The 27,549-nt window shown below is 41.0% G+C and overlaps 1 protein-coding gene across 7 annotated transcripts; it reads left to right on the plus strand.

Moving 5' to 3' along the window:
• Positions 1–454: 454 nt before the first annotated feature.
• Positions 455–27,526, plus strand: CCDC113 (coiled-coil domain containing 113). 7 transcript variants are annotated; one of them, XM_036897891.2, is made up of 9 exons: positions 458–658; positions 2,299–2,422; positions 5,742–5,903; positions 8,011–8,166; positions 8,944–9,024; positions 11,446–11,601; positions 16,914–17,021; positions 26,243–26,398; positions 26,798–27,526. In XM_036897891.2, exons 1-9 carry the CDS (start codon positions 558–560, stop codon positions 26,867–26,869), a joined length of 1,116 nt encoding a protein of 371 aa, XP_036753786.1. In that variant the 5' UTR covers positions 458–557; the 3' UTR covers positions 26,870–27,526. The 7 variants fall into 7 exon arrangements, with proteins under 7 accessions (XP_057349537.1, XP_057349538.1, XP_057349536.1 ...); XM_036897890.2 differs by having other exon boundaries at positions 460–658; positions 27,378–27,526; XM_036897889.2 differs by having other exon boundaries at positions 457–658; positions 26,243–27,526.
• Positions 27,527–27,549: the final 23 nt, after the last annotated feature.

The raw sequence follows: 27,549 nt of genomic DNA on the forward strand, positions 1-27,549 counted from the left end.
CATTTAATAACCTGCCAGCTTTTTCCTTCTAGAAATGCAGGATATTGGTATCTGAGAGAAATTGCAGTTAATACGTATGAAGCACCAGGTGATTAGAATAGAGTAGAAGCCTCACACTGAGGTAGGGGAAGGAAGACACTGACAATTCGAATTAACTTTCTGGGTCTGTTTCCTCATTTGAGGAAGAGTAGATACTATTACAAGGTTGTTGCAAGGATTTTCATAAACTATGGCTAACAGGGTGCCAAGGGCATAGTAACTGCTGGGCAAACAGTAGCTATTATTATAATTTTAAGAATTACTGTTAAATAAGTAAAAGCGAACGCACTCAAGAGCCTGGCTCAGGCCAGTGATCTCGCTCTGGTCGGCAAGGAGATGGGCGGGGCTGGGGCTGGGACTGGGCGGGGCCTCGTGGATCCCCGCCCCCACGCACGCGTCAGGTCGCCCCGGCAACGCGCTGCTAGGTCGCAGCCCGAGGGAGTGGAGTGAAGTGCGGCCCCTAGCCCTCGGCGCTCTTGGCCACACTCGGCATTGGCCACGGCCGCTTCGGCAGAGCGATGACTGAGGAGGACTCTGAACCCTCTGTCTCCGAGTTGCAGGTGGAGGAGGAGAACGAGCTGTCAGTTATCCAGCTGTGCGGGCTGGTGGAAGAGCTGAGGTACTGGCCGGCCGGCGTCCTCACCGTGTAGGCTCGGACCCTGGTCCAGAGAGGAAAAACACTGAGGAAACTGAGACCCCACCCACCCACCAAAAGTTGGGGGGAGGGGGGACGTGCTTCGTTACCCCTGTGTCTCCACTGCTGCTGAGCTAACAAGCCACTGATGGAGCCAGAACAGGGTGGGGATGCGAGGGGGTGGGCCCGTGGTAGGCAGATCAGAGTGGTAATTACTTCAGCCTGGTGGTTTGGTGCCAGACTGTGTGCTTAGCCGCCTTTCTACTGTTCGGCAGCAGGTTGGACCGGACCAGGTGACCTCCCAGCCTTTTTCCAATGCTAAGACTCTCTGATAAGATTAATATGGCAGCTGGATAGAAAAGAAGCTGTTGAGATGTTTTTAGTATAAGGCAACTTTTACCTGAATCAGAGTATAAGCTTGGAGATGGACAGCAAAGAATGATTGACCCAATATTCTGGGGATCTTTCTGCAGTTTGTTTTATGTCTAATATAGCAAGTAAATTGGATATCAAGATTCCATGATGTAGTTGAGGTTAACTGTACAATTTATTGGTCTCACACAGAATTTCCAGTCTCTGGTAGCTAAATGAATGTTACTTATATATGTCTACAGATAGTTTAGGTCAGAACTGAGGTGTCACTTCTAAGAGCTACATTTTTTTGAATGATTATATGTGCCAAGTCTTTTGCATATCTGACCCTATATAATGACCCAGTAACCCTAGGAGGTGGGCAAGGAAGCAAAGACACAGTAGTTAAGTAACTTTACTAATGTCACACAGCTAGTCAGTGGTAGTGCTGAAATTCAGATTCAGGTGTGACTCCACACCCTACGATAAGAATATGACATATGCTGAAAAAGAAAGAGACTCTGATTTCATTGGTCTTTCCACTGAGCCTTTTCCACTAATCTTAACATTCAGCCAAACAGGAATTAGCTCAATAATATAAGAAAATATCAAAGCTGTTCTCTTATTTGTACATACACAAACATAATGTATATGCTTATATATAATAGATATGTTATATATAATATGCAGTTAAGTTAAAAATGTCATAATCTTGGTATGCACAGGATAAACTAGGTTTGTCACCTCTAGTTGTTTAAAAACCAACTGTTTAACAACCAAAGTTTTCCACCAATAATAAACTTCCAGTGGATACTTCATCTTTTGGGTGCTGGAAATAAAGGAGCTGAGAGATATAAACCAAAGGAAACATCTGAAGACTGTGGATGTGTATAATTTCAAGACTATAGTAATTCAGAAGGAATTTCACAAGTGGGTTAGAACATGAAGATGAAGTTTGTGGCTTCATCTGAGCAACAATTTTTAATCTAATCCCAGTGCCCTGAATTTAGTGGCTCATTAGGTGTATTTTTAAAATATCAGATATTTAAATAGTGTTTACTGTGTGCCAGGCACTATCTTAAAGGCTTTGCATTCCTTATCACAGCCCCAAAAAGATAAGTGCTGTTGTAATTCCCTTTTTACAAATAAGGAAACTGAAGCACTCAGAGGTTAAGTATCTTGCAGAAGGTTATAATAGCCAGCATGTGTTAAGTACTAGTTATTTGGTGTTTAAACTACTAGTAGAGCTTACTCAGGTATCCACTGTCTTACAGCTATGGAAACTCTGCCCTCAAAACTGAGACAGAGATGTTTGAGAAATATTACAGTAAACTGGAGCCCAAGGATCAAGTGCCACGATCATCAGAAATTAAAACACTGGGAGCAGAATTTGCACAAGTACGCAATGGAGATCGAAGCATTCTTTTATTCTGTTTGTCCCTTTTGATGCTGGTAGTATTTGTGTATCTGCCTTTGGTGTACCCTCTTTGGCCAAGTGGCATATGAATTTCTCCCTGTTCTACTTTGGAGTCTTCAGTCCCTTACAAGGTTTCTCTTCAAGTGAGTGTGAGGGACTCAAGTTCAATTAATAGTGGATTGACTCTCCCACAATACCTTAGTTGGAAATAATTCCCTTAAATTGGGGGACTCGAATGTTCACAAGGCCCAGCCAGCACATAAAGGAATGAAGTGCACCTAGGGTGGGTGCTAGAGAGTTCCTTCCTCATTTGAAAAGGATAGCCAGGTGGCCTGGTGTTGCCAGAGCTGATTTTTCAAGAGAAGCTGGAAATCTGGATTATTTTGGTAAAATCTCCTGATTTTCAAATGTTAGTAATTAATTTTCTCTTTTTATTTAAAATTGTATGTAGGTCTACTTTTATTTATTTATTTATTTATTGGTATCATTAATCTACAATTACATGAGGAACATTATGTTTACTAGACTCCCCCCTTCACCAAGTACCCCCCACATACCCCATTAGTCACTGTCCATCAGCATAGTGAGATGCTGTCAAATCACTACTTGTCTTCTCTGTGTTGCACAGCCCTCCCCATGCCCCCCCACATTATACATGCTAATTGTAATGCCCCCTTTCTACTCCCCACCCCTTCTCCCTCCCTTCCCACCCATCCTCCCCAGTCCCTTTCCCTTTGGTAACTGTTAGTCCTTTTTTGGGTTCTGTGAGTCTGCTGCTGTTTTGTTCCTTCAGTTTTTCCTTTGTTCTTATACTCCACAGATGAGTGAAATCATTTGGTACTTGTCTTTCTCTGCCTGGCTTATTTCACTGAGCAGAATACCCTCTAGCTCCATCCATGTTGTTGCAAATGTTAGGATTTGTTTTCTTCTTGTGGTTGAAAATATTCCATTGTGTATATGTACCACATCTTCTTTATCCATTCATCTACTGATGGACACTTAGGTTGCTTCCATTTCTTGGTTTTTGTAAATAGTGCTGTGATAAACATAGGGGTGCATCTGTCTTTTTCAAATTGGGCTGCTGCATTCTTAGGGTAAATTCCTAGAAGTGGAATTCCTGGGTCAAATGGTATTTCTATTTTGAGTTTTTTGAGGAACCTCCATACTGCTTTCCACAATGGTTGAACTAATTTACATTCCCACCAGCAGTGTAGGAGGGTTCCCCTTTCTCCACAACCTCACCAACATTTGTTGTTTGTCTTTTGGATGGTGGTGATCATAACTGGTGTGAGGTGATATCTCATTGTGGTTTTAATTTGCATTTCTCTGATGACTAGCGATGTGGAGCATCTTTTCATGTGTTTGTTGGCCATCTGGATTTCTTCTTTGGAGAACTGTCTGTTCAGCTCCTCTACCCATTTTTAAATTGGATTGTTCACTTTTTGTTTGTTGAGATGCGTGAGCTCTTTATATATTTTGGATGTCAAGCCTTTATCGGATCTGTCATTTATGAATATATTCTCCCATACTGTAGGATGATTTTTTGTTCTGTTGATGGTGTCCTTTGCTGTACAGAAGCTTTTCAGCTTGATATAGTCCCACTTGTTCATTTTTGCTTTTGTTTCCCTTGCCCAGGGAGATATGTTCATGAAGAAGTAGCTCATGTTTATGTCCATGAGATTTTTGCCTATGTTTTTTTCTAAGAGTTTTATGGTTTCATGGCTTACATTCAGATCTTTGATCCATTTTGAATTTACTTTTGTGTATGGGGTTAGACAGTGATCCAGTTTCATTGTCTTACATGTAGCTGTCCAGTTTTGCCAGCACCATCTGTTGAAGAGACTGTCATTTCCCTATTGTATGTCCATGGCTCCTTTATCATATATTAATTGACCACATATGTTTGGGTTAATGTTTGGAGACTCTATTCTGTTCCACTGGTCTGTGGTGCTGTTCTTGTGCCAGTACCAAATTGTCTTGATTACTGTGGCTTTGTAGTAGAGCTTGAAGTTGGGGAGCGAGAAAAACACTTTGTTCTTCTTTCTCAGGAGTGCTTTGGCTGTTGGGGGTCTTTGGTGGTTCCATATGAATTTTAGAACTGTTTGTTCCAGTTCATTGAAGAATGCTGTTGGTAATTTGATAGGGATTGCATTAAATCTGTAGATTGCTTTGGGCAGGATGGCCATTTTGACAATATTAATTCTTCCTAGCCAAGAGCATGGGATGAGTTTCCATTTGTTAGTGTCCTCTTTAATTTCTCTTAAGAATGTCTTGTAGTTTTTGGGGTATAGGTCTTTCACTTCCCTGGTTAGGTTTATTCCTCGGTATTTTATTCTTTTTGATGCAGTTGTGAATGGAACTGTTTTCCTGGTTTCTCTTTCTATTAGTTCCTTGTTAGTGTATAGGAAAGCCTCAGATTTCTGTGTATTAATTTTGTATCCTGCAACTTTGCTGTATTCCAGTATCAGTTCTAGTAGTTTTGAAGTGGAGTCCTTGGGGTTTTTTATGTACAATATCATGTCATCTGCAAATAGTGACAGTTTGACTTCTTCTTTACCAATCTGGATTCCTTGTATTTCTTTGTTTTGTCTAATTGCCTTGGCTAGGACCTCCAGTACTATGTTGAATAACAGTGGGGAGAGTCGGCATCCCTGTCTTGTTCCTGATCTTAGAGGAAATGCTTTCAGCTTCTCGCTATTCAATATGATGTTGGCTGTGGGTTTTTCATATATGGCCTTTATTATGTTCAGGTACTTGCCCTGTATACCCATTTCGCTGAGAGTTTTTATCATGAATGGATGTTGAATGTAGGTCTACTTTTGAGAGCCAAACAATGCCATCTTTTGGCTCACACATTCCCTGGGCTTGTGACCTTTGTCTTAAATGCATAGGAGTCCAAAATTTTTGTCTATTCAGTTGTTTTTTGTTGAACACCATGCCCTCCAATGCAGTTTCTCCTCTTGTCTTCAGGAAGAAGTGAGCTCTGGGCTTTCTCTGACACTGACTTTAATGCTATTCTACAGCATTTTCATGGTCTTTCCACCCTCAAGCCACTTGCCCTAATTTTCATTTCACTGCTAGTATAGGCCTTTGAAGTATTTAGCACAGGGATTAGGCTGATTTGTAAAATAAATGTCACCTAAAGCCTAATACCCTGAATCTTTTCATATTGAGTTTGTTCTCATTGGCCCTCATGAAGAGAAATTTCTAGCAGGTCTGAGTGGTCATTTTTATGCCCACCTTGGACTGCTTTACTACCAATCCCTATTTGACAGTGGCTTTATTTTTCTTGTGTTACAGTTACGAGGCAAGCGTAAATCCAGATCCCGCAAAGGTACGGACCATGTGCTAGGCCTCAGTGTTGACCAGAAATGTGAGCTTGTACAAAAAGAGCTGGAAGACACAAAGGAAGAAATAAGGCATATGAGGGCCAATGCCGAATGGGACCTGCAGCGTCATGAGGTAGGCCTTTCTCTCTGACTCCTGGACTCCCCACTTCTGCCTCATCAAGAAGTCCTGATAGTATGTTCATGTAACTGATGGCGCTTTGAAAGAAACACAAGTAGGATAAGACAGATTGAGGGTCTATCTTTATGGAACTTATCTGCTTGAAGAGATAACAAATTTTAAACTTTTTTAAGTGGAAAATTTAAAAAATACACAAATGTAAAGAAGCTAGCCTGTGTACTCGACACCCACATGCAACAGTCATCAACCTGTGGTACTCTTATTTTCTCCATATCCTTACCAACTTCCTCCCACAATAGGCTGTTTATCTGTAAATATTTCAGTATATATCGCTAAAATATGGATTCTAAAAAAACCCCTAAGCATAATAACCATAAACACCCTTAAAATTTATAATGATTCCTTAATAATAAAGGGGCTTAAGATTTAAGTCAGGGAGTTGGGTGAAAAGTCCTTTAAGTCATGCTCCAGACACAGCGTTGTGTGACTATGGTCCGTGTCTTGTTGGAGATCAACATGGTCAGTTTTCCTCCAGAGTAGAAATCATCACAATTCAGTTGTCCATGGGACGAAGTTGTTGGCTTGCATTTGAGAGCTATGTTGTGTGAAAAATAGATATTTCTGTCCTATTTCTAAGTTTTTCCATTTCAAAATGCAGGCATACACAGAATCACACTTGATCCCTTGAGAGGGACAGATCAGTAGACTCATGTCTCTATTGATGGAACCATCTGGACTGTGTAAACTACTCTTCCTTCCTTCCCTGCTCCCCACCGCCTGCCCCCATCTCTCCTACCCTCTTTTTCAAGCATGCTTTGTTGGATTCTAACTTGTTTAAGGAGCTCAGGATGTGCTAGCATTGTCCTGACGTGCTAGGTTCCATGGCTAGACTGGTCAAAGAAGACTTTGTTGAGGAGGTGGGACTGGACATAGGACTTGACATGGCCTTGGAAAATGATAGTATTTGTTTAAGGAATAGAAAAAGAAGGGCACCATAGATAAGGTGAATGACATGAGCAAGGAAGTGGCGGTGGGAATGAACACGGCCAGTCCATGACACTGAGGGGCCAGGTGATTGGCGAAAAGGGTGCTTTGGGGGCTCTATTAGGAAATCAGGTGGAGTAGGGCTATGAGTCCTTGAAAGACAGGCAAAGGAGTTTATCTTTGAAGTTTTAAAAGGCAGGACCCTGATGAGGATAACTGAGCGGGAGAGCGACATGTTGAAAGTGGCACTTAAGGTGGACTGATGTTCAGGCATGTGAAGACAATGGGGAGGGAAGAGGCTGGGGCCAAAGGCTGGCCAGTGAAGGGACACACTTTTGCTTCTTGGTGCCCGTGCAAAGGCCTAAAATTAGAATGATTTGCTTTGCAGATACAGAGACCTTTTCATTTTATTCTTTAAAATAACTGTGTGTGTTTGTGTTTTTTTATTGAAAAACAATCTCTGTTACAGCAAAATTTAAACATACAGGTTAGCTAAAAGAAGAACATTTGAAAACATCTATAATATCTATAATCTTATCATCTGGAGGTAATTACTGTTGACTGTTGTATTTATCTCCTAGAGTTTAGATTATTTTTTATGTATATGTGAATTTCTTCACAAAAATGTGCCACATTATTTTGAACACTGTATTTTTCACTTAATATCTTTCCATGTCAGTACATGTATTCATTTTTAACATCTTTTTTCAAATTACAGAAGTATGCTTCTTTGTCTCCCCACTAAGCTATCTCTCCAGATGTGACTGTGGTTGATGTTTTGGTGTATATCCTTTCAGATATTTTTAATATTATGTTATATGTTATAATTTTTAATGGATAAGTCATACTTCAGATATATAAATAACATGTGTAGAGATACAGGAGGTCCTGTTTTAGTTTGCTCACCCCCTTTTTAGGAATACTATGACTTTTTTGAGGCATGCTTTTTAATAACATTCATATAGTCAAATTTGTGTCTTAAGGTTATGTTTCTAAGACTAAAAATATATATTATGTAATGGGACATAAAGAGTTGTGAGAACTTTGGTTTCCTTAGAGGAACATATCCTTCAGGTTTTTTGGAAACTCTGTCCTCTCTTGGTGCTGACCTCTCCAGGCTATCATTGAGGAAGCAGAAATGCGATGGACTGAAGTTCAGGGAGCGGTACAGGAGTTTAAAAAAGATATTCTAAAAACCATATCCAAGAAGAAAGGGAGTATTTTGGCCACTGAGAAAGTGATGAAGTACATTGAGGACATGAACCGCCAGAGGGTAAGTTCGCTGGAGGTTAGAGATTAGAAAGGGGGAATAGATTAACGGAATGATGACATAAAAGTGATCCATGTGAGGCAGCCCCATTTCATTTTTGGTCCACCGTAAATGATGCCCGCATAGCCAGATTTTTCGCATTCACCTAAAGTGTGGGTCTTAAAATGGAAGTTTCTCAAGGCTAAAATCAATCAGGCAGGGCAACTATTAATAATATCAGCTCAATTTCTTCTTTTTTATTGTCCCCGTTTGTCTCAACGTGTGATATGTTTTCTTGAGAAAGGTGTGAGCCTATCTAGTCAGGTGACTACATGGAGTGGGACAGGTAAATCTCAGGTTCTCTGAGTTCCATTATTATAAGAATGAGACATAAAATGCTCCTCACTTCCAAAGATTTTACAGGATGTCAAGCTTTGAATCCTGGAGATAGGTAGGGTTACTAACCCCAACATGTTTTAAGTAGTAAAAATTATGTAAACGACCAAAAAAATAAAAGACTAAAGAATCATGAGGTCATTTTGTCAGGAAAGGTCTCTATACCCAAATTATATATCCAAATTATCTTGAATTTAAAAGCCATAGAAAAATTTTCATGAAGCAGACCTAGTTTCCTCTGCTTCTTGGTCATGTGAAATGCTATAGCAACACCAGGTTGAGTAGACATAACAAGACCTAAAAACAAGTGACTGAATGTTAGAACTTAAGGTTTGTAGCCCCAGACCTACTAACTTTTCAAACCAACAGAGAAGATAAATGGATTAAAATGTGTTTTTTTTTAAGGATAATATGAAGGATAAATTACGTTTGAAAAATGTTTCTCTCAAAGTCCAAAGGAAAAAGATGCTTTTACAATTGAGGCAGGTATGTGCTTTTCTCTCTTTTCTAAAGTTACTGTGGTAGGTAGATCAGTGTCCCCCCAAAGCTGTCCACGTCTCAATTCCTGGAATCTGTGAATCTGGTATCTCACAGGGCAAAGGATTTTGCAGATGTGATTAAGTCAAGGATCTAAAGAAGGGTAGGTTATCTTGGATTATCTGAGTGGGTCCAATGAAATCTCAAGGGTCCTTCTAAAAGGCAGGCAGGGGAGTAAGTCAGAGAGGATGTGATAATGGAAACAGAAATCAGAGTGATGCACTTTTAAGATAGAGGAAGGAGTCATGAACAAAGGAGTGTAAGCAGCCCCTACAAGCTGGAAATGCAAGGAAACAGATTCTCCTCTAGAACCTCCAGAAGGAATGTGGCCCTGCTTACACCTTGATTTTAGCCCAAAGACCCATTTTGGACTGGTGGGCTCATGAGCAGTAAGATAATAGATCTGTGTTGTTTTGAGCCACCGAGTTTGTGGTCATTTGTTACAGCAGCAATAGGAACTTAACACAGTCACCCTGCTGGTAAATCTGTGGATGGAATTGGCTTGAATTTAAAAGACCCTCATGATATGTTTGTTGACTCTTTTGGGGAAAGTGGCCTGGGTGGCACAATTATAGTGTGCTTTAGTAAGTCTTTAAACAGCTGCCCCTAAAGACTCCTGATAAAAGGCATAAGGCAGACATGGCACAGGGCCTCTGGAATGTGATTACATAGTTCTGTCCTCTTGCAGCTCAATCTTTTATTATTAACTTGAATATGGGCACTGATGGCGTGTGCATCAGAAGTGGCTACTGACAATGACACAGAGTTGGACAGGAGAATTAACATGTCTGGGGACTATTGCTCAATTGACTGGGGATCCTGAAAGACTCAACAAGCTGGGACAGCTTTAACAACATGAAGTGACTAAGGACAAGTGTAAGATCCTCCTCTTTGATTTCCCGAACTATGCGCACAGGTACCAGCTGGCTTAGCTCTAGAGTGCCTGAAAGGCAGCTCAGCTGGAGGCGACACTGTGAGGAGCTAGCCTGCACAGGGAGCCACAGAGTCCCACCAAGAAAGTGGTGGTCTTGCTCCACTCTGTTCTGAGTAGTCCGGCCTCTGTTCTGAGGAGCGCTGGGTCTCAGAGCTCCACACCTGAAAGAACTGGTAAAAGACCAGAGTTCATGTGGGGGAGGGAGCTGGAGAGCAAGGGTAGCAGAAAGCGCTTCAGAGGACTTGGGACTGAGGAACCCAAGGAGAGAGGACCCAGAAGGGTCAAGGCTGCTGCCTCAAGTGCTCTAGCAGGAGAGCACACACTGCTTCCCAGGGCCCCAGGGTGGGGCTAGGGCCAGGGTAGTGGTGTCAGTGAAGGACATTTAAGTTCAGTGTAAGAAAGAACATGGCATCGGTGAGCTGCCAGAGGTAGAGGAGCTGCCTTTGAGCCCCCAGTACTCTGGGCTTCATGCAAGCTCAGCCCTCCTGAAGGGGGCTGTTAAGCATGAGATGGGGAGTAGATGGATGACCTTTGACCTAGAGGCCATTTCTTCACAGAGCAGACACTGATGTGGGCTTGCTCTTGCCAGACCACAGACTGGTTGGGAGTGGGAAGGTGACAGAAGTGCAGATGTGTAACTGCTATGCAGAGGCAACCGCGACAAGAACCGCAGAGCTACAGCCGTCAGGGGCTCAGTGGATGAGGGATTGTCCTCGTGTGGAAGATGGTTGTGAGCATTTGAGTTGGGGGAGGGATCCCACTGGGGCTTAAAGAAATTATGTTGTTGGGGGGAAGGGAAGAAGACGGCTTCTAGGAGGTAGTACGGCTTGAGCAGAGCATGGGGGTAGGGAACAGTCTCTGAGTTTGGCTATTGCCTACCACAGATGTAAGATGACATAGACCTGGTGGGGTGGGTAACGTGGGGCCAGGTCCAGGAGGGAACCCTATACGCTAATACACCTATGGTGCAGAAACATCATGTGATCAAAGGAAGGGAATTTATGGGCTGCTTGTCCTGAGTTTCCCAGGTGAAAGCAACTTTTCAGTGGCCTTCTTTCTAATCTTCCTTTACAGCCCTATTTAGATACCACCTCCTGGGGGAAGCCTTCCCTGATCCAGCCTTCCAATCTCCACTAGCCTTGATGAGGGGCTTCCATGTGCCTTCTGCCCCTGCAAATCCCACTACACCATACTGCGACCTATCTGTGAGCCCTCATTGATTATGCACTCTGCGAGACCAGGGAGTATCATATTTACTCAGATCTGTACCTCCATTGCCTAGCGCCATGCCTGGCACCAAGCAGATCCCTAGTCCATGTTTGTTGAATGACTTTGTGGTGACTAACTTCCAAAATCTCACCTAGAATCACAAGGTGTGAGCCATATATTTGGAAGTCACAACCTCACATCATTTCTTTCTTCTTTCTGAGCTTTAGAAGGAAGAGGTGGGTGAGGCTCTCCATGAAGTTGATTTTCAGCAGCTGCAGATCGAGAATGCTCAGTTTTTAGACACAATTGAAGCAAGGAATCAAGAACTGATCCGGCTGAAACTGGTATCTGGAAACACCTTGCAAGTCCTCAACACATACAAAGTAAGGTCCTCAGCAATTCCAGGTCCCCAAGGCTTCCCTCCCCAACCTTTGCAGCCTCAGTAAGACTCCCATACACCACTGCAGTTCACATGTTCTCCCTGTTTTTGCCCGCTGCTCCTTGATTTCTCTTGACAAAGCCATGTCTTCTAAAATATGCCAAATGTTCCCACATCCCTGGCTGGCATTAGAACCACCCGGGAAGCTTTTTCTTTTTTTAAAGATATACAGATGCCCTAGTCCAACCCTGCCCAGTTGAACTGGGGGGTGAGGACCATGCATCTTTTTTTTTTTTTCAATACCCACATGATTTTTATGCACAGTGAATTTTGAGAACTAACCATATTTAAGGCCTGTTTAATTTAGGCCTATAATAAGCACTTTCCTGCTTAAAACCCTGCAAAGGAAGGTCATCTTAACTAGAAATTAGAAAACTACTAAATAATTCCTCACAACCCAGAAGCCTTTTGGGAGAGAAAGAAGCCCTATTAGTAGTTAAATAGGGACTATAAGAATGAATAGGGCCTGTTCCCAGCAGACCAGGCTGTCCAGTCATCCTGCTAGCAACTGTCTAATGCAGTGATCAGCTAACTAGGGACCAGTGTATCCCACCCACTGGCCTGTGAGTGAAGAATGGTTTCTTTAGAAGAGTATTTGCAACTGATTTGCAAGAGAACACTACCTTTGAAACTTGGTTAAGCAAAACTGGTTTCCTTCCCAGAAATTCCATTCTTCTCGTTAGTAAACCTGTATTCCAAAATATTGTACCAAATTATTACATTTTGAATTTTATCAATAAAACACTTGTGGAAATTTATCTTTCTCTTGTCCATATAAATAATTACATAATATCCTTAGTTTTGCCTCTTGCCTCTTTGCCTCTTGGCAAAGCTAAAATATTTACTATCTGGCCTTTTACAGAGCAAGGTTTCTGATCCCTGACCTAGTGTCCAGGTGACGGTGGTGGCTATGGGCTTAGGTAGTTTACAGATGGGCTTCATTTGGCCCACATAGTGCTATTTAAAAATGTTAATTTGAATGTGTTTAGACTAGGCTTATGTTTGTTCAACATTTTCCTTTTATGAATGAAAAACTGAAACCCAAAGAGGCAAAACAGTTTGCCAGATTCAAGCAACAAGTTTGTGACAAAGCTGAGACTACTAGTCCAATGTGTGTCCCACCTAACCCAAGTGCCTTCCTCTGGCATAGATAATATGGTGCTGGCATTCTGAAATTCATGTGTCACAAATGTCAAACAAATCATCCTCTTTGATCTTGTCTCATCAGTAGCTTATCTGATCACTGTTATTTCGAGATGAAGCCAATCCCCGGGACCCCAGGCCTTAGTGGCTGGAGAGCTGGGCAGTACCTGGTTACATCTCTTTGGACCTTGATCCTATCCTGAAGAATCAACTAAGTAGCATGGGGCCTGTCTCGTCTTGTGAGGAAAAGCCACGGTTTTGGAGTGGAGTTACTGGTTTAGAAATGAATCTGTCAGATCCAGTACTTGAGCTCCTTGGGACAGGTCTAAACACACAGTATAGACTGTTTGCGATACCCGAGCAGCAGTAACATAGGCCACAGTGAGCTGATTGGGAGCTATTCCAGTTGGAATCCAGGTGCCATCCTGCCCATAGGCTTGTTTCCAATAATAGAAAAGTGATGGTAGAGCTTGGGAGGCGATCCCAGCAGGAGTCCTAAGGTAGATACAGCGAGGGGGCGAGAGAGAAGCAAGCTCACTTCTTCCAAGTCCCAGATCTCAGGTCTCCTGAGAGAAATGGAGGCAAAACAACTACGCGTTGTGGAGTCGGGTATCACCTGGGTTTGAATGGGGACTCCATTGGGGACCGTAGGCATGATGCTTCACCTCTTGGAGGCAGGTTTTTGTGACTCAACCCCCCAGGATGGTGCTCCGGCTGGGCTCCCAGCACTGAGGACAATGCCTACCTACCCAAAGCAGGTGTTCAGCCAGTACTGTCATCTGCACTGCTAGTGATTCAGGTGTGTGTTTAAGGGACAGGAGGGTAGCAGGACAGACCACTTTCATATACATATCAAGTGTCCAAGTGTGAGACCCTATAAAAGCATGCAGAATAAGTTTCCTGCATTACCAAATGTACCAAGTACCTACAGCATGCTAGGCATAGGGCCAAGTACTGACGGTATAGCCGTGAAGGAGACAGGCATGGTCCCTTCTACGACTTTTGTGAGTGAGCCTCAGTCAAGGGGGTAACTTTTTTTTTTTTTTTAATTGAAGGGTAGTTGACAACAGTATTACATTACATTAGTTTCAGGTGTACAACACAGTGATTCAACATTTATATACATGATAATTCTAGGTACCAGCTATCACCATACCAAGTTGTTACAATATTTTGACTATATTCCTTATGCTATACATTACATCCCGGTTACTTATTTATTTTACAATTGGAAGTGTGTTTATATATATATATACATACATATATATATATATATTTTTTGTGTGAGGGCATCTCTCATATTTATTGATCAAATAGTTGTTAACCACAATAAATTTCTGTATAGGGGGGTCAATACTCAATGCACAATCATTAATCCACCCCAAGCCTAATTTTTGTCAGTCTCCAATCTTCTGATGCATAACGAACAAATTCTTACATGGAGTACAAATTCTTACATAGTGAATAAGTTACATGGTGAACAGTGCAAGGGCAGTCATCACAGAAGCTTTCGGTTTTGTTCATGCATTATGAACTATACACAGTCAGTTCAAATATGAATATTCATTTGATTTTTAAACCTGATTTATATGTGGATACCACATTTCTCTATTATTATTATTTTTAATAAAATGCTGAAGTGGTAGGTAGATACGAGATAAAGGTAGAAAACAGAGTTTAGTGTTGTAAGAGAGCAAATGTAGATGATCAGGTGTGTGCCTGTAGACTATGTGTTAATCCGAGCTAGACGAGGGCAATAAACATCCATGTATGCAGAAGATTTCTCTCAGAACATGAGGGGGGAGGTTCTAAGCCTCACCTCTGCTGCTCCCCATTTTCTCACCAGATGGCCCCCTGCGACTGTGCCTGTCTTAGGTTGTTCCTCCCTTGAGGAATCTTAAGGGGGGTAACTTTTTCTCAGACTTTATGCCTGGTAGAGTCTCGTGGAATATAAGGCTGTGACTACAACTGTGATGTGTTGTTCTTAACTGACTGTAAACTAGTGAACCCTGTGTCAACTAGTGCTGCCTTATGGATGGTCCCCAAGACTCCCCACCCCCTGGTGTATACCCTCTGTACAATCCTGTGAATGTGATGAGTTCTATTACTCGTTTCTGTTCTGTTCTAAGATAAGGTTATAAGATAATGCAGTTAACCTTGAGACAGGGGGACTATTCAGGTGGACCTGACCTATTCACAGGAGCACTTTGTAAGTAGAGAGTTTTCTCTGGGAGGGGAAGTCAGAGATTTGAAGCACGAAGGGAATTCTCTGGGCAAGTTCTCCATTCCTGGTTTGAAGGGCCTCTGTGGAAGGGGTCTGAGGGTGGCCTCGAGGAGCTGAGGGCACCTCCCACTGACAGAGAGAAAATGGGGACCCACTCATACAACTTCATGGCAATGCATTCTGCTAACAGCCTGTGAGCTTGCAAGAAGATCCTGCCCCAGATGAGGACCTGCCCTGGCCACTGTGCCTAGACTCCTGACTTACAAAAACTATGAGATAACAAATGGGTGTTCTTTAAACCACAGAATTTGTGGTAATGTTACACAGCAAGAGAAAGCCAGTGTGCCTTTTCAGAAGTAGCCACATCAAGTGACCCCCATTCTGCTCACAAAGAGCTCTCAGCACACCTTCTCAAAGGCCCCACTGCCCAAGCCAGTGACTGACTCACACTTGCCCTTGGAGTTGGGTTCTTGCCTGCCCTGTCTCTCTAAGCTGCTGGGTGGATTCTTTCCTCTGCTCTCCTCTTCTCCCATCTGACCTGCTGGTTTGCAGTGAAGGGCTACCGGCCTCTACTTCCCTAACGCCAATCCCCTCAGGCTGGTCTCTTATCCACTCTTGCTTTTTTAATTAGAGCAATTTCATGCAGGATGTGGAGCAGGAAAGGAGAGAGAGAGGGAGAAGGATGGCCCCCAGGTACTCTAAGGCCCCCAGGCAGGTGGCTCCAGGCTGTTCTGCCAGATCTCAGATTTGATGCCCTGGGCATTGCCCTAGCACCCTCCTCCCTCCCAGCTACTTTCAGGCCCTCCTTTCAGAGGCTTTTTCCTTAGCTTGAAATGTTCTTCCCTTACCTCTTACCTACACATACTTGATTTAACTTTTCAGCTCTCTTTCCAGCAGCCCTTCCCACCAAGGAAACCTCCTTGACCACTGTCCTCGAATTCTTGGTGCTTGGCACAATTGCACTTTTACATTTTTGCATTTCTTGTTGCACCTCTGTCCTGGCTGTGAGCTGGCCTCTTGGTGGCAGGGCCTAGGTTGTTTTGCTGACCAGTGGCTGGAGCAGGGTAGGTGGGTTGTAAGGCCGTGTGGATCAATACCCCTGAAGTCACTGGCTCCTGCGCTGGACCCACTCTGCAGCCAAGCAAATCCCTCAGCCAATTTGGTCCCAACTCCTCCTTCCAGGCTGGCACTTCCCCATTTTGAGCTAGAGGCCTGGGGGTGGGGGAGGCAGTACTGGTGAAGAGCAGCAGCAAATGACACATCAGGAGGCTGCAGTGAGGCTCCTGCAGGCCTCCTCTACACCAGCAGGGTCAGCCCCACAGGCCTTGGCGGTAGCTGTGGGGCCCGCAGGCTGTGAAATCACACTGCCTGGGTTCAAATCCTGGCTCCTTATTCTGTCTGTGACCTTGGGCAAATTGTTTACCTCCATAACGTGAGTCAGTCCCTCACCTGTAAAGTGGGGTAACAGTGGACCTACCTCTCCATGAAGTAATGTTATACAGTGAAGTACTATCTGAGGTAGTAATGGTAGCTCTTTGCTGAGTGTTCCTCATGTGCCCAGGATTATTTCCCTTAAGCCTGCAAAACACTACAAGGTGACTAACCCAAGTTTAGAGAGGTTCTGGGACTTGCCCAAAGTTTCTCTTGGGAAGTGGTGGGGTGGGATTTGGGTCCTGTTGTGTCTGGCCACTCAGCAAGTGAAGACTCCTGAGCTCCTCACCTACCCTGCCACTCAGGCACCAGAATTCTGGAAATCTGAGCAGCTATGAGAAGAGCAGGCCCAAGTTCATGGGCCATCCTACTATTCTGCTTAATAAAGAGCTGTCTATCCTTCCTATAGTTTTAAGAGATCATCTTTGTTCAAAACTTGCCGTGTTGTTATATTTCAGAGCAAGCTACAGCGAGCAATGGAAATGTCCATCAATCTGGACAAGGAGATCTTGCTGAGAAATGAATTACTTGAAAAAATTGAAAGAGAAACCCTACAAGCAGAGGAGGTAGGAAGGATAAAAGCTATTTCTGGTGTATGTTCCCTTGTGTCTACAAGGGCTTGAGCCAGTGTCTGCCAAGACCTAAGCCACCACAGTTTTTATCTAGAAAAGCCTAAACCATAAAAATAAAAATAACTCTGGGCCATCAGAAGAGAAAGAGGCACCTGGAGACCCACAGCCCAGTACAGTGTTGTGTTTTACTGCTGGGTTAGGTGACATCTGTGGGGTTATTTCTGAAGTCAGAAATCACGTAGAAATCATGAAGTCATCTAGAAATCATGTAGAGTGCAAACAACCCTTGAGAATTCCTTAGGTGACCCATAAGATACCATCTCCAAAGTGTATATAACTTCACAAAAAATATGTAATGCATGTAGTAATGTAACTGGTGTGAGAAAAAGTACTGCTGCCAAAATACAGTGTTTTGTGTAAAGGAGAGAGAGCTCTTTAAATATGTAACTCTTATTTGGTACAATGGATGCTTGGACAATAGACCTGTGGCCACGGTCCTGGGCCCACTCCAGGACCTGTGGTTCCTGTGTGAAAAGATGTGTGGCATCATCTGATCTCTTTACATCTAGGTTGCTATTTAGCACCCTCACTATTTTGCTGAGCACATATAGTTGAATTCCTGCCATTTAAATGCTCCTGGGATACAACTCAAAGAGGCCTTTTTTGGGAAGGCAGAGGAGAAAGAGCACTGCACTTGCAGTCAGAAGGCCTGGCACAGGGTTAGTGTTGCCAGCCTTTTAACTAGACAGGACTCAGTGTCCACATCTGTGGAATGTGTGGTGTGGACATCACAACCTTGTTGTGGTGATCAGATAGGACCACATACAGCAACGCTTTGTCAGCCTCTAAAGCCATTAGTATGGTCATTAGCGCCATCTTCTTGAGTGGGTCCAAAGTGTCCCCAGCAGTGCACATCGCCCCAAACCTGCCTACAATAGCCAAAAAGCCACAGGATTGCCACATCTGACTCAGTTTTGTCATAGCATCCACATCACATCCATGATGGAGAACCAACACCCTCTGCAAAAAAGTTGGTCTCAGAAAGCGGCCAGTAACAAAGTTGAAGCAAATGTCTGTGTGCTTTCTCCATGCAGAATGTCTGTGGTATTTGTTTGTTTGGGTTGAGATTTATTAAATTATGAGTAAAACATGAAGTCAACTTTTCAAAGCCTGGCATTCACTGCTTAGTATATTTTAGTTTTCTTAACTTTTTAAAAATAGCTCTATTGGGATATTATTCACATAACATATTCTTACCCATTTAAAATGTACATTTTAATGGTTTACAGTATATTCAGAGTTGTGTAACCTTCAGCACAATAATTTTAGATCATTTTTGTCACCCCAGAAAGCAAGCCTGTACTCACCAGAAATCCTCCTCCATTCCCCACCTCACTTTCACTCCCACCCTCCAGCCCTAGGTGACCACTGATCTACTATCTGTCTCTGACTTGCCTGTTCTGCACATTTCATATAAAAGGGAACATTAAACATGTGGTCTTTCTGAACGGGTTTATTTTCAAGATTCATGTTGTAGCATGTATCAGTACTTTGTTTCTTTTTATGGCTGAATAATACTTCCTAGTATGGGTATTCCACATTTCATCCATTAGTTGATGTGACTCAAAGGGTCGTTACCATTTTTTGGTTTTAATGATAATGCTGCTATGAGCATTCATATATAAATTTTAATGTGAATGTGTATTTTCTTTTCTCTTGAACATATAAGCTAAAAGTGGAGCTGTGGGTTATATGCAGTAACTCTATGTCATACATTTAGAGGAACTGCAAAACTTTTTTTCAAAGTAGCTGTGTTTTACATTCCTACCCACAAGTTTGAGCATTCCTGTTTCTGCCCATCTTCACCAATACCTGTTATTTTCAGTTGTTGGGGTTTTTTTAACGGCCATTCCAGGGGGTGTGAATGTTTCATTGTGGTTTTGACTTGAATTTCCCTAATGATTAATGACATTGAACATCTTTTCATGTGCTTATTGGCAACTTGTCTTTTTGGAAAAATGTCTGTCCAAGCCTTTAGCCCTTGGATAATTCATTCATTCATTTTTATCACTGGGTTGTAAGAATTCTTTATGGATTCTGGATTCAAATCCCTTATCATATAAATGATCTGTAAATATTTTCTCCCATTCTGTAGTTTTTTTCACTTTTTTGATGGTATTGTTTGCAGCACAAAAGTTTTTAATTTTGATGAACTCCAATTTATCTCATTTCTTTTTCACTTAATGCTTTTGGTCTTATATCTAAGAAACCATTACTTAATATCATGAATATTTACTCCTTTGTCTGTAAGAGTTTTAGAGGTCTTACATTTGGGTTTATAATACATTTTGAATTAATTCTGTAAATGGTGTGAGGAAGGAGTCCAAAAGCTGAAAGGAGAAAGGAGACAAAGTATGTTCATAGAGTTCGTTGTATCGGCCTATTTACCATTTGTCTGGTTCTCTCCATTTTGTCCTATGGGTTTAAGTTATTTCCTTACTCAAATACAGTTTTGTTTCACCCTGTCTCCTTTGTGCTGTTGTCAAATATATTTTTACAAGTTATAGGTCCAAAATTCAATTATGTACATATCATCTTAAAAAATTGCTTTTTAAATCAGTTAAGAGAAAGAGACTATGCAATTATACTCTCTTATAATTACCTACTAATTGTCTTTACTTGTGCTGTTTTCCTCACATGTATTTGAGTTACTGTCTGGTGTTACTTGTTTTCAGAGTGAAGAACGACCTTTAGTATTTCTTGTAAGACTCATCTGCTAGCAGTGAATTACCTCCATTTTTGTTTATCTGAGAATGTCTTTATTCTTCCTTCATTAAAAAAAAAAATAACCTTTTTATTTGAGAACTGTTTTAGATTTACAGCAAAATTGTGAAGATAGTACAGAGAGTTCCCAAGTATCTCACATCCAATTTCCCCTATTATTAACATCTTATATTAGTAGAATACATTTATTAAAATTAAAAAACAATATTGGTGCATTATCATTAATATTTATAATTAATATTATTCATATATCCTTAGTTTTTACTTAATGTCCTTTTTCTGTTCCAGGATCCCAGCCAGGACAGCACATTACATTTGGTCATGTCTTCTTAGGTTCCTCTTGGCTGTCACAGTTTCTCAGACTTAGATATTTGTTGTTAATGACCTTGACAGTTTATTGGAGTGCTGTTCAGTTATTTTGTAGGATATTCCTCTATTAGAGTTTGTCTGGTATTGTTCTCATGATTAGACTGGAGTTATGGGGTTTTGGGAGGAAGATCACAGGGGTAAAGTGTCATTTTCATCACGTATCAAGGGAGCATACGGTCAATTTATCACTGCTGATGTTAACCTTGATTACCTGGCTGATGTAGTAGTCTATGCTTCTCCACTGTAAAGATACTCTTCCCCCCACTTCCCAGACTGTACTCTTTGGCAGGAACTTGCTAAATGCAGCCCCACTTAAGCAGTGGGAGGTTATAAATTATTCAGAATTCTTCTGTATGGGAGATTTGTCTATTCTCCATTTATTTATTTTAAAATAAATATCCATGAATTTATACATGTTGGGTTACAATCTAATATTTGTTTTGTAGCTCACACTGGATCAGTTCAGCCATTGAGAGCTTTTTCTGTTGGCTTCTGTGTCCCTTTGACATATCCCCGTGTGTGTGTGTGTGTGTGTATGTATTTGTGTGTTTTAGCATTTCTTTCCTTTCTGGCATTGAACATGCTCCAGGTTCATCAAATTTGGGGAGTTTTCAGCCATTATTTCCTTGAATATTTTCTGTTCCTTTCTCTTTCTTCTCTCTGTTACTTCCATTACATGTATGTCTTGCATATTTCTTGCTCCAATCTTAGAATCAGCCATTTCTCCAAAGAGTCCTGTTTCCTTTTATTTCAGAATAGCATTAGTAACCAAGATCTGAATGTGCTCATTCCTTGCTTTCATTTTTGAAGATAGTTTTGCAGGATATAAGATTCTTAGTTGACAGTTTTCTTCATTCAGCTCTTAGAATATGTCATCCCACTGTCTTCTAGACCCCATTGTTTCTGATGAGAAGTCACCTATTAATCTTATTTGGCTTCACTTGTATGTGATTGTTTTCTATTGCTGCTTTCAATATTTTCTCTTTGCCTTGTCATTCAACATTTTGTGTATGATGTGTCTGGGTATGGATTTCTTTGCCCTTATTCTACTTGAAGTTTGTTGAATTTCATGGATGTGTAGCTTAATATTTTTCATCAAATTTGGGGAGTTTTCAGCCATTATTTCCTTGAATATTTTCTGTTCCTTTCTCTTTCTTCTCTCTGTTACTTCCATTACATGTATGTTGGTATATTTAATGATGTTCCACATTTCTCTAAAACTTAATTTTTCTTTGTTCTTTTCCCCCTGTCATTATTCAGAATTGCATGATCTCTATCAATCTATCTTTAAGTTTAATGATTCTTTCTTCTGCTGGTTAAAATCTACTGTTGATCCCCTCTAGTGAATTTTTCATTTTGATTATTATAGTGAAAAGATTTTCTATTTGGTTCTTTTTTTGAAAAATAATTTCTACCTCTTTATTGATATTCTCTATTTGATGAGACATTATCATATATTTAATTCTATAAAAATGGTTTCTTTTGGTTCTTTGAACATACTTATAATAGCTGCTTTGTCTGCTAACTTCACCATCTAGACTCCCTCAAAGGCAGTTTATGTTGCCAGCTTTTGTTCCTGTGTACGTTACACTTGTTTCTTTGCCTAACTTGTATTTTTGTTGAAAACTGGGCATTTTAGGTAACATAGCAACTCTGAATACTGATCTCCCACCCCCATACCTCATCTTTCTTGGGTCTGTTATTGTTTTGTTGCTTGTTTAGAAATTGGCTGGACTAATTAAGTAAAGTCTATTTCTCTGCTGCTAGTAGCCTTTGATGTTGCTCCTGAGAGAGTGCAGCCTTGATCATGGATACAACCTCCCTGACAACCAGGAATGACTGGTGTTTGACTCTTTTCTTCATCTTCCAGCTAAATTGCTGGCTTGTTTACCTCTATTAGTGTCACACCCAGCTAATAGCCTCCATTAATTACTAGCTGATTGCTCTATTAGTTTCAACAGCACCCTGAAACATGAATTGCTTCACATTCTGATCTACTAAAGTCAAGCCCCTTTTCCAGTCTTTGAGGCTTGCTTTAACCCCTTCTTAATGGTCTCTTTCTCTGGTTCTGTTTAACATCTTGCTGGTCTACTGTTTTGCTTATTGCTACTAATACCATGGAACGACCAGCTTTCTCTTAATTACTCACCCCAAAGATCTCTAATGTTTTACACAAAGTCCTTAAGCATGAACTTCCCACACTTTGTTCTAAAAAAGTCCCTTTAGGCAGCATTCCAGAGCTCCATTTCCCAGCCTTTTCCATTGACAAAACTCCTATGCCACTGCATGGGAGATGGGAGTGGGAACAGTGGTCTGCCTTTCTTATGGTGGCACCTGTACAAGTTGGTTGCTGTGTCAGGATTGCAGTCCTGGTATTTGCAGAATGTCCTTCTTAGCTATTGAACTTACTTTTTTTTTTGGTATCATTAATCTACAGTTACATGAGGAACATTATGTTTACTAGACTCCCCCCTTCACCAAGTCCCCCCCACATACCCCATTAGTCACTGTCCATCAGCATAGTGAGATGCTGTCAAATCACTACTTGTCTTCTCTGTGTTGCACAGCCCTCCCCTTTCCCCCACTCCCCACATTATACATGCTAATCGTAAGGCCCCCTTTCTTCTTCACCCCCTTTCTCCTTCCCTTCCCACCCATCCTCCCCAGTCCCTTTCCCTTTGGTAACTGTCAGTCCATTCTTAGGTTCTGTGATTCTACGCTGTTTTGTCCTTCAGTTTTTGCTTTGCTCTTATACTCCACAGATGAGTGAAGTCATTTGATACTTGTCCTTCTCCGCCTGTCTTATTTCACTGAGCATAATACCCTCTAGCTCCATCCATGTCATTGCAAATGGTAGGATTTGTTTTCTTCTTATGGCTGAATAATATTCCATTGTGTATATGTACCACATCTTCTTTATCCATTGATCTACTGATGGATGAACTTACTTTAAAAACCTCAGTTTTTGCTACTTCATTATATTTTATCTTATGTATTCTCTAATTATTATCCTCACAAAAGTGTCCACTGATGATTGTGGGTACATCTTTAGGTCTCCTCACAGGTGTATGTCTATACTAGACATAGCAGATATTCACCGAATACTTCCTGACAAGTTTTTATTGCATTCTAACAAGTTAATTTTAAAAACATATTTTTTTGGTTTGCTTCAAAGTGAATTAAAACAGCACTTCTCAAACCAGGAGGTAAGAACCATCCACCTGGGGATATTGTTAAAATGCAGATTCTGATTGGGCAGGTCTGGTCTGGAGTGGTCCTAATGCCAATGCCATAGATTATACTTTGTGAAGCAATGAATTAAAAGGCAATACTAGGTTAGGAAGATTCAACATCATAAAACTGTTAGCTCTGTTTAAGTTGATCTGTGAAGTAATGGTATCCAATTAAAATAACAAGGAGTTTTTCCTAAGGACTTAAATAAACTGACTCAAAAATTCTCTTGGAAAATAAATAAGAATATCCCCCAATTCTTAATAAGTAAATGAGGGGCCTAGCCCTAGCAAATGTTGAAACACAATATGAAGCTACAGTATTTGAAACAAACTCATGAATAGGCTAGAAAATCAAAGGAAAATACATGAGCCCTATGATAAGCCCCAATACAGATCATGTAAAATATGTATATGGACAGGTTCTGATAAAGCTTTGATACTGATACATTTACTTTATGATAAAGTTGGCATTGCAGTGAGAGACAACCAGATTATTCAGTAAATGATTTGAGATGACTGAGTAGCCATTTAGGAAAAAATTAAGTTGGAACTGTATATTACAGTGAAATGAATCCAGGTGTATCAGAGATTTAAATGTAAATGATAAAACCACTAAATTCTCAAACTTAACAGTTGGAACATTTTTTATCATTCTGGAATGGGCAGGACTTTTAAAATATGAAACCCAGAAATCAATAAAGCTAGTTATATAAAAACAAAAAATTTCCTGCATAACAAAAACCATTATAAGCAAAGCCAAAAGATAAATAACTGGACAAATGTTGTATCCAATATCACAAGGAGCTAATTTTCTTAAAACAAATAACTTTTACAAATGAATAAGAAAAATCTAACCAAAAAAATATGCAAAAGATTTGAGCAGTTTACAGAGGAAACTAAAAAGTCTCAAACTTATGTAAAATGTTCTATCTACCTCATTCACAAGGAAAGCAAAACAAAGCTATAATGATATACTAGTTCCCTTCTCTTAGATCAACAAAGATAAAATTTGGTAAGACTGTGTTGAGAGAATGGGGGAAAAACAAACAGTCTCATACATTGCTCAGAAGTATAACTGGCTTGATCATTGTAGAAGGCAATTTAGCACTATTTATTGAACATACACATATGCTGAGGGTAGGGTTCCTCAACCTAGACACTGCTGATATTTTGGGTCAGATAATTCATTGTTGTTGGGGGTGCTGTCCTGTGCAGATAGGGTGTTTAGTACCAACTGTGGCCCCCTCCTACTATATGCCAGTTACACTCCCCTGGTTGCAACAAACAAACAAAAATGTCTCCAGATTTTGCCAAATGTCTACTGGGAGTGAAATATCCTCCAGTTGAGAACCACTGTCTTAGAACAAGCAATTTCACTTTCAGTTAGCTTATCCTATGATATAGTTGTATATTTCTAATATTATGTATTCTCATAAGATTAATAATCAGAGCATTGTTTGGTGTAATAGAGATTGAGAAGCTAAGTGACTGTGGGAACTTGTTAAATGATGGAACATCCATACAGTGGAAGATTATGCAACTGTTTTAAAAAAGGTAAATTTGTTATATGCTGATTCAGAAGAATCTTCAAGGTTTACTGAGTGCAAAATAGTTGTGTGACTAAAAGTAAACTGGCTACTTTTTAGGTCAAAAAGGTAAACAAATGTTTGTAGATCTCTACAAGGATGCACAAAACCTAAAAATAGTGTTTGCTTCTGGGAAGGGGACCTGTGTGACTGGGGGCAGGGGTGAGAAAGGATAGGAACTGTGTACTATTATACAATTTGAATTGAATGCATTGCCTATTCAAAACAACAGTTAAAATTTAAAAAGGAAAAGGCTAATTCAAAAACCACTCAATTAAAAGAAAAAGGCTAGTAATTTTACTATATGATAATTTTTAAAATACAATTCTAAAAGATATCCCTCAAAAATTGAATAACCATATGATCCAGAAATCCTGCTTCTGGGTAAATACCCAAAATAGTTGAAAGCATGAACTTGAATAGGTGTTTGTACACCCAGGTTCATAGCAGCATTATTCACAATAGCCCAAAGGTAGACGCAACCATCAACAGATGGATAGGTAATCAAAATGTGGTATAGCCATTCAAGAGATTATTATTCAGCCTAAATAGGAAGGAAATTCTGACAAATGCTACAACATGGATGAACATTGAAGACATAATTCTAAGTAAAATAAACCAGTCACAAAAGGACAAATAGTGTATGAATCTACTTGTATGAGCTTCCAAGAGTAGTCAAATTCCTAGGGACAGAAAGTAGGATGGTGAGGGAGGGAGGGGGGATTGGAAGTTAGTGTGTCGTGAGCAGAGGTTCTGTTTTGCAAGATGAGAAAAGTTCTAGAGATGGATGGTGGTGAAGAGTGTACAAGTGTGAATGTACTGAATGCTGCAGAACTGTGCACTTAAAATGGTTAGAATGGGAATATTTATATTATGTATATTTTATTAAAAAGGGCAGGGAAATTAAGACTATCAAATCAAAGTGTACTTATATAATTTTTCTTTAGAAAAGCCCACCAAACCTAAGATATCAAAATAAGGAAAACACACTCCTTAATAAAGGAAAGAAGGAAGGCCAAAAAGACTGCTTTTTTAGGCTGCACTTAATGTTTCTGAACTGGATGAAAATATCATAATTGTAGAAGAAAGTCAGAATCCTGTGATTCCCCCCAACTCCTTCGAAGGTTTAAACATTACTTTTAGAACCACTGGGGAAAGATGCCAGGACCAGTAAGCCCCAGTAAGCCAGGACCGCCAGAAATCCCGGGGTTTAATTTAATGGGAATCCCCCTTCCCAACGCAGGACCAGGCCAAAGCTGAGGCCTTGAACAAGAAGCTCCGAAAGCAGCTAGCCGAGTTCCGAGCGCCACAGGTGATGGTGTATGTCCGGGAGAAGATCTTAAATGGGGACCTGGAGAAGACCATCAAGACGTGGGAAAGGAAAGTGGAGATTGCAGAGGTAAGTCACAGATTCCCAAGACAGCAGTCTTTTGTGCCCTTCACATTTTTATCTAGGATTTTGTTTTTGGAGCTAAGAATACAGATATTTGGACTTGTAACATCCATAGAGAATCTCAGTTACTTCAGCTCTTATACTAAGATGAAGGAAGGCTGTTTGTTTTTAAGCTCCTTTTTCTTTGTAAGGGACAAGATCTTTTCAGATTATCAGGAAGAGACTCTACAGTAATAGTGTGTTTTTAACTGCTTGTTTTCTTATTGAATTCTGAAAGCTTCTGAATCCCTTCTCCCACCACTGATAGTGATCCCTAGTTTATACTGGGAGAAGCCAGTTTTTTAAAAAAAGAGATAATAATGGATTGTTAATATCACAATAACCCGATTCCATGCATTTCCATAGTTGCCACGGGTCTTTTCATATGATAGAATGTGCACAGAAACACCCTTGCCCCTTGTGAGCTGCAGAAGATAAAATGGGAAATATGCAAATGGTATGTTTTGGCATCAGAAAAAAGGAAAGCACAGAGACTGTCACAAGCCAGGTTGCATACAGAGGACACTTGGACATCATCAGAGAAGCTTAGAAACACAGTCAGGTCACTTGGGAAGCTTGGCATTTTCACGTCTAGACTCTGGCTCCATATCCCATGGAACTCTTCCCTGCTTTGCCTGTGGTCACTTGGTGTCAGGGAGTGAATCAGGATCCAAACTTGGGCCTGTTGGATCTGGAGCTAAGAAGTAACCGAGAGTCGCACTAGGAACCTGCAACAACTGACTTCTTTGGACAGAAACAAGCTCTAGAAGAATCTTCCAGACAGGGGCTGCCCTGGGGTCCTGTGCCGTGCAGCTCACACGGCACGCTCTGTCCCACACACAGTCAGCTGCACACCCCTGGGCTGGATGCAGGCTGCTCTCTGAATAGTCACGATCAGTTTTTCCCAAGTGACCTTCTCCCCCCTCCCTCTTTTTCCTTTTTGCAGATGTCCTTAAAAGGCTACCGCAAGGCTTGGAATAAAATGAAAACCGCCAATGAGCAGTTGCAGGCAATTTGCCCCCCTGGGAAGTAGCCAGAGGGAAGCAATGGTGACAGACCAAAAAGTGATCCATTAAAGTAATCAGCTCCTTTCTAGTTGCGGGGTCCTCTCTCTGTTC

The sequence above is a fragment of the Manis pentadactyla genome, chromosome 15 (genome assembly GCF_030020395.1).
Source record: "Manis pentadactyla isolate mManPen7 chromosome 15, mManPen7.hap1, whole genome shotgun sequence".
NCBI classification, from domain to species: Eukaryota; Metazoa; Chordata; class Mammalia; order Pholidota; family Manidae; genus Manis; species Manis pentadactyla.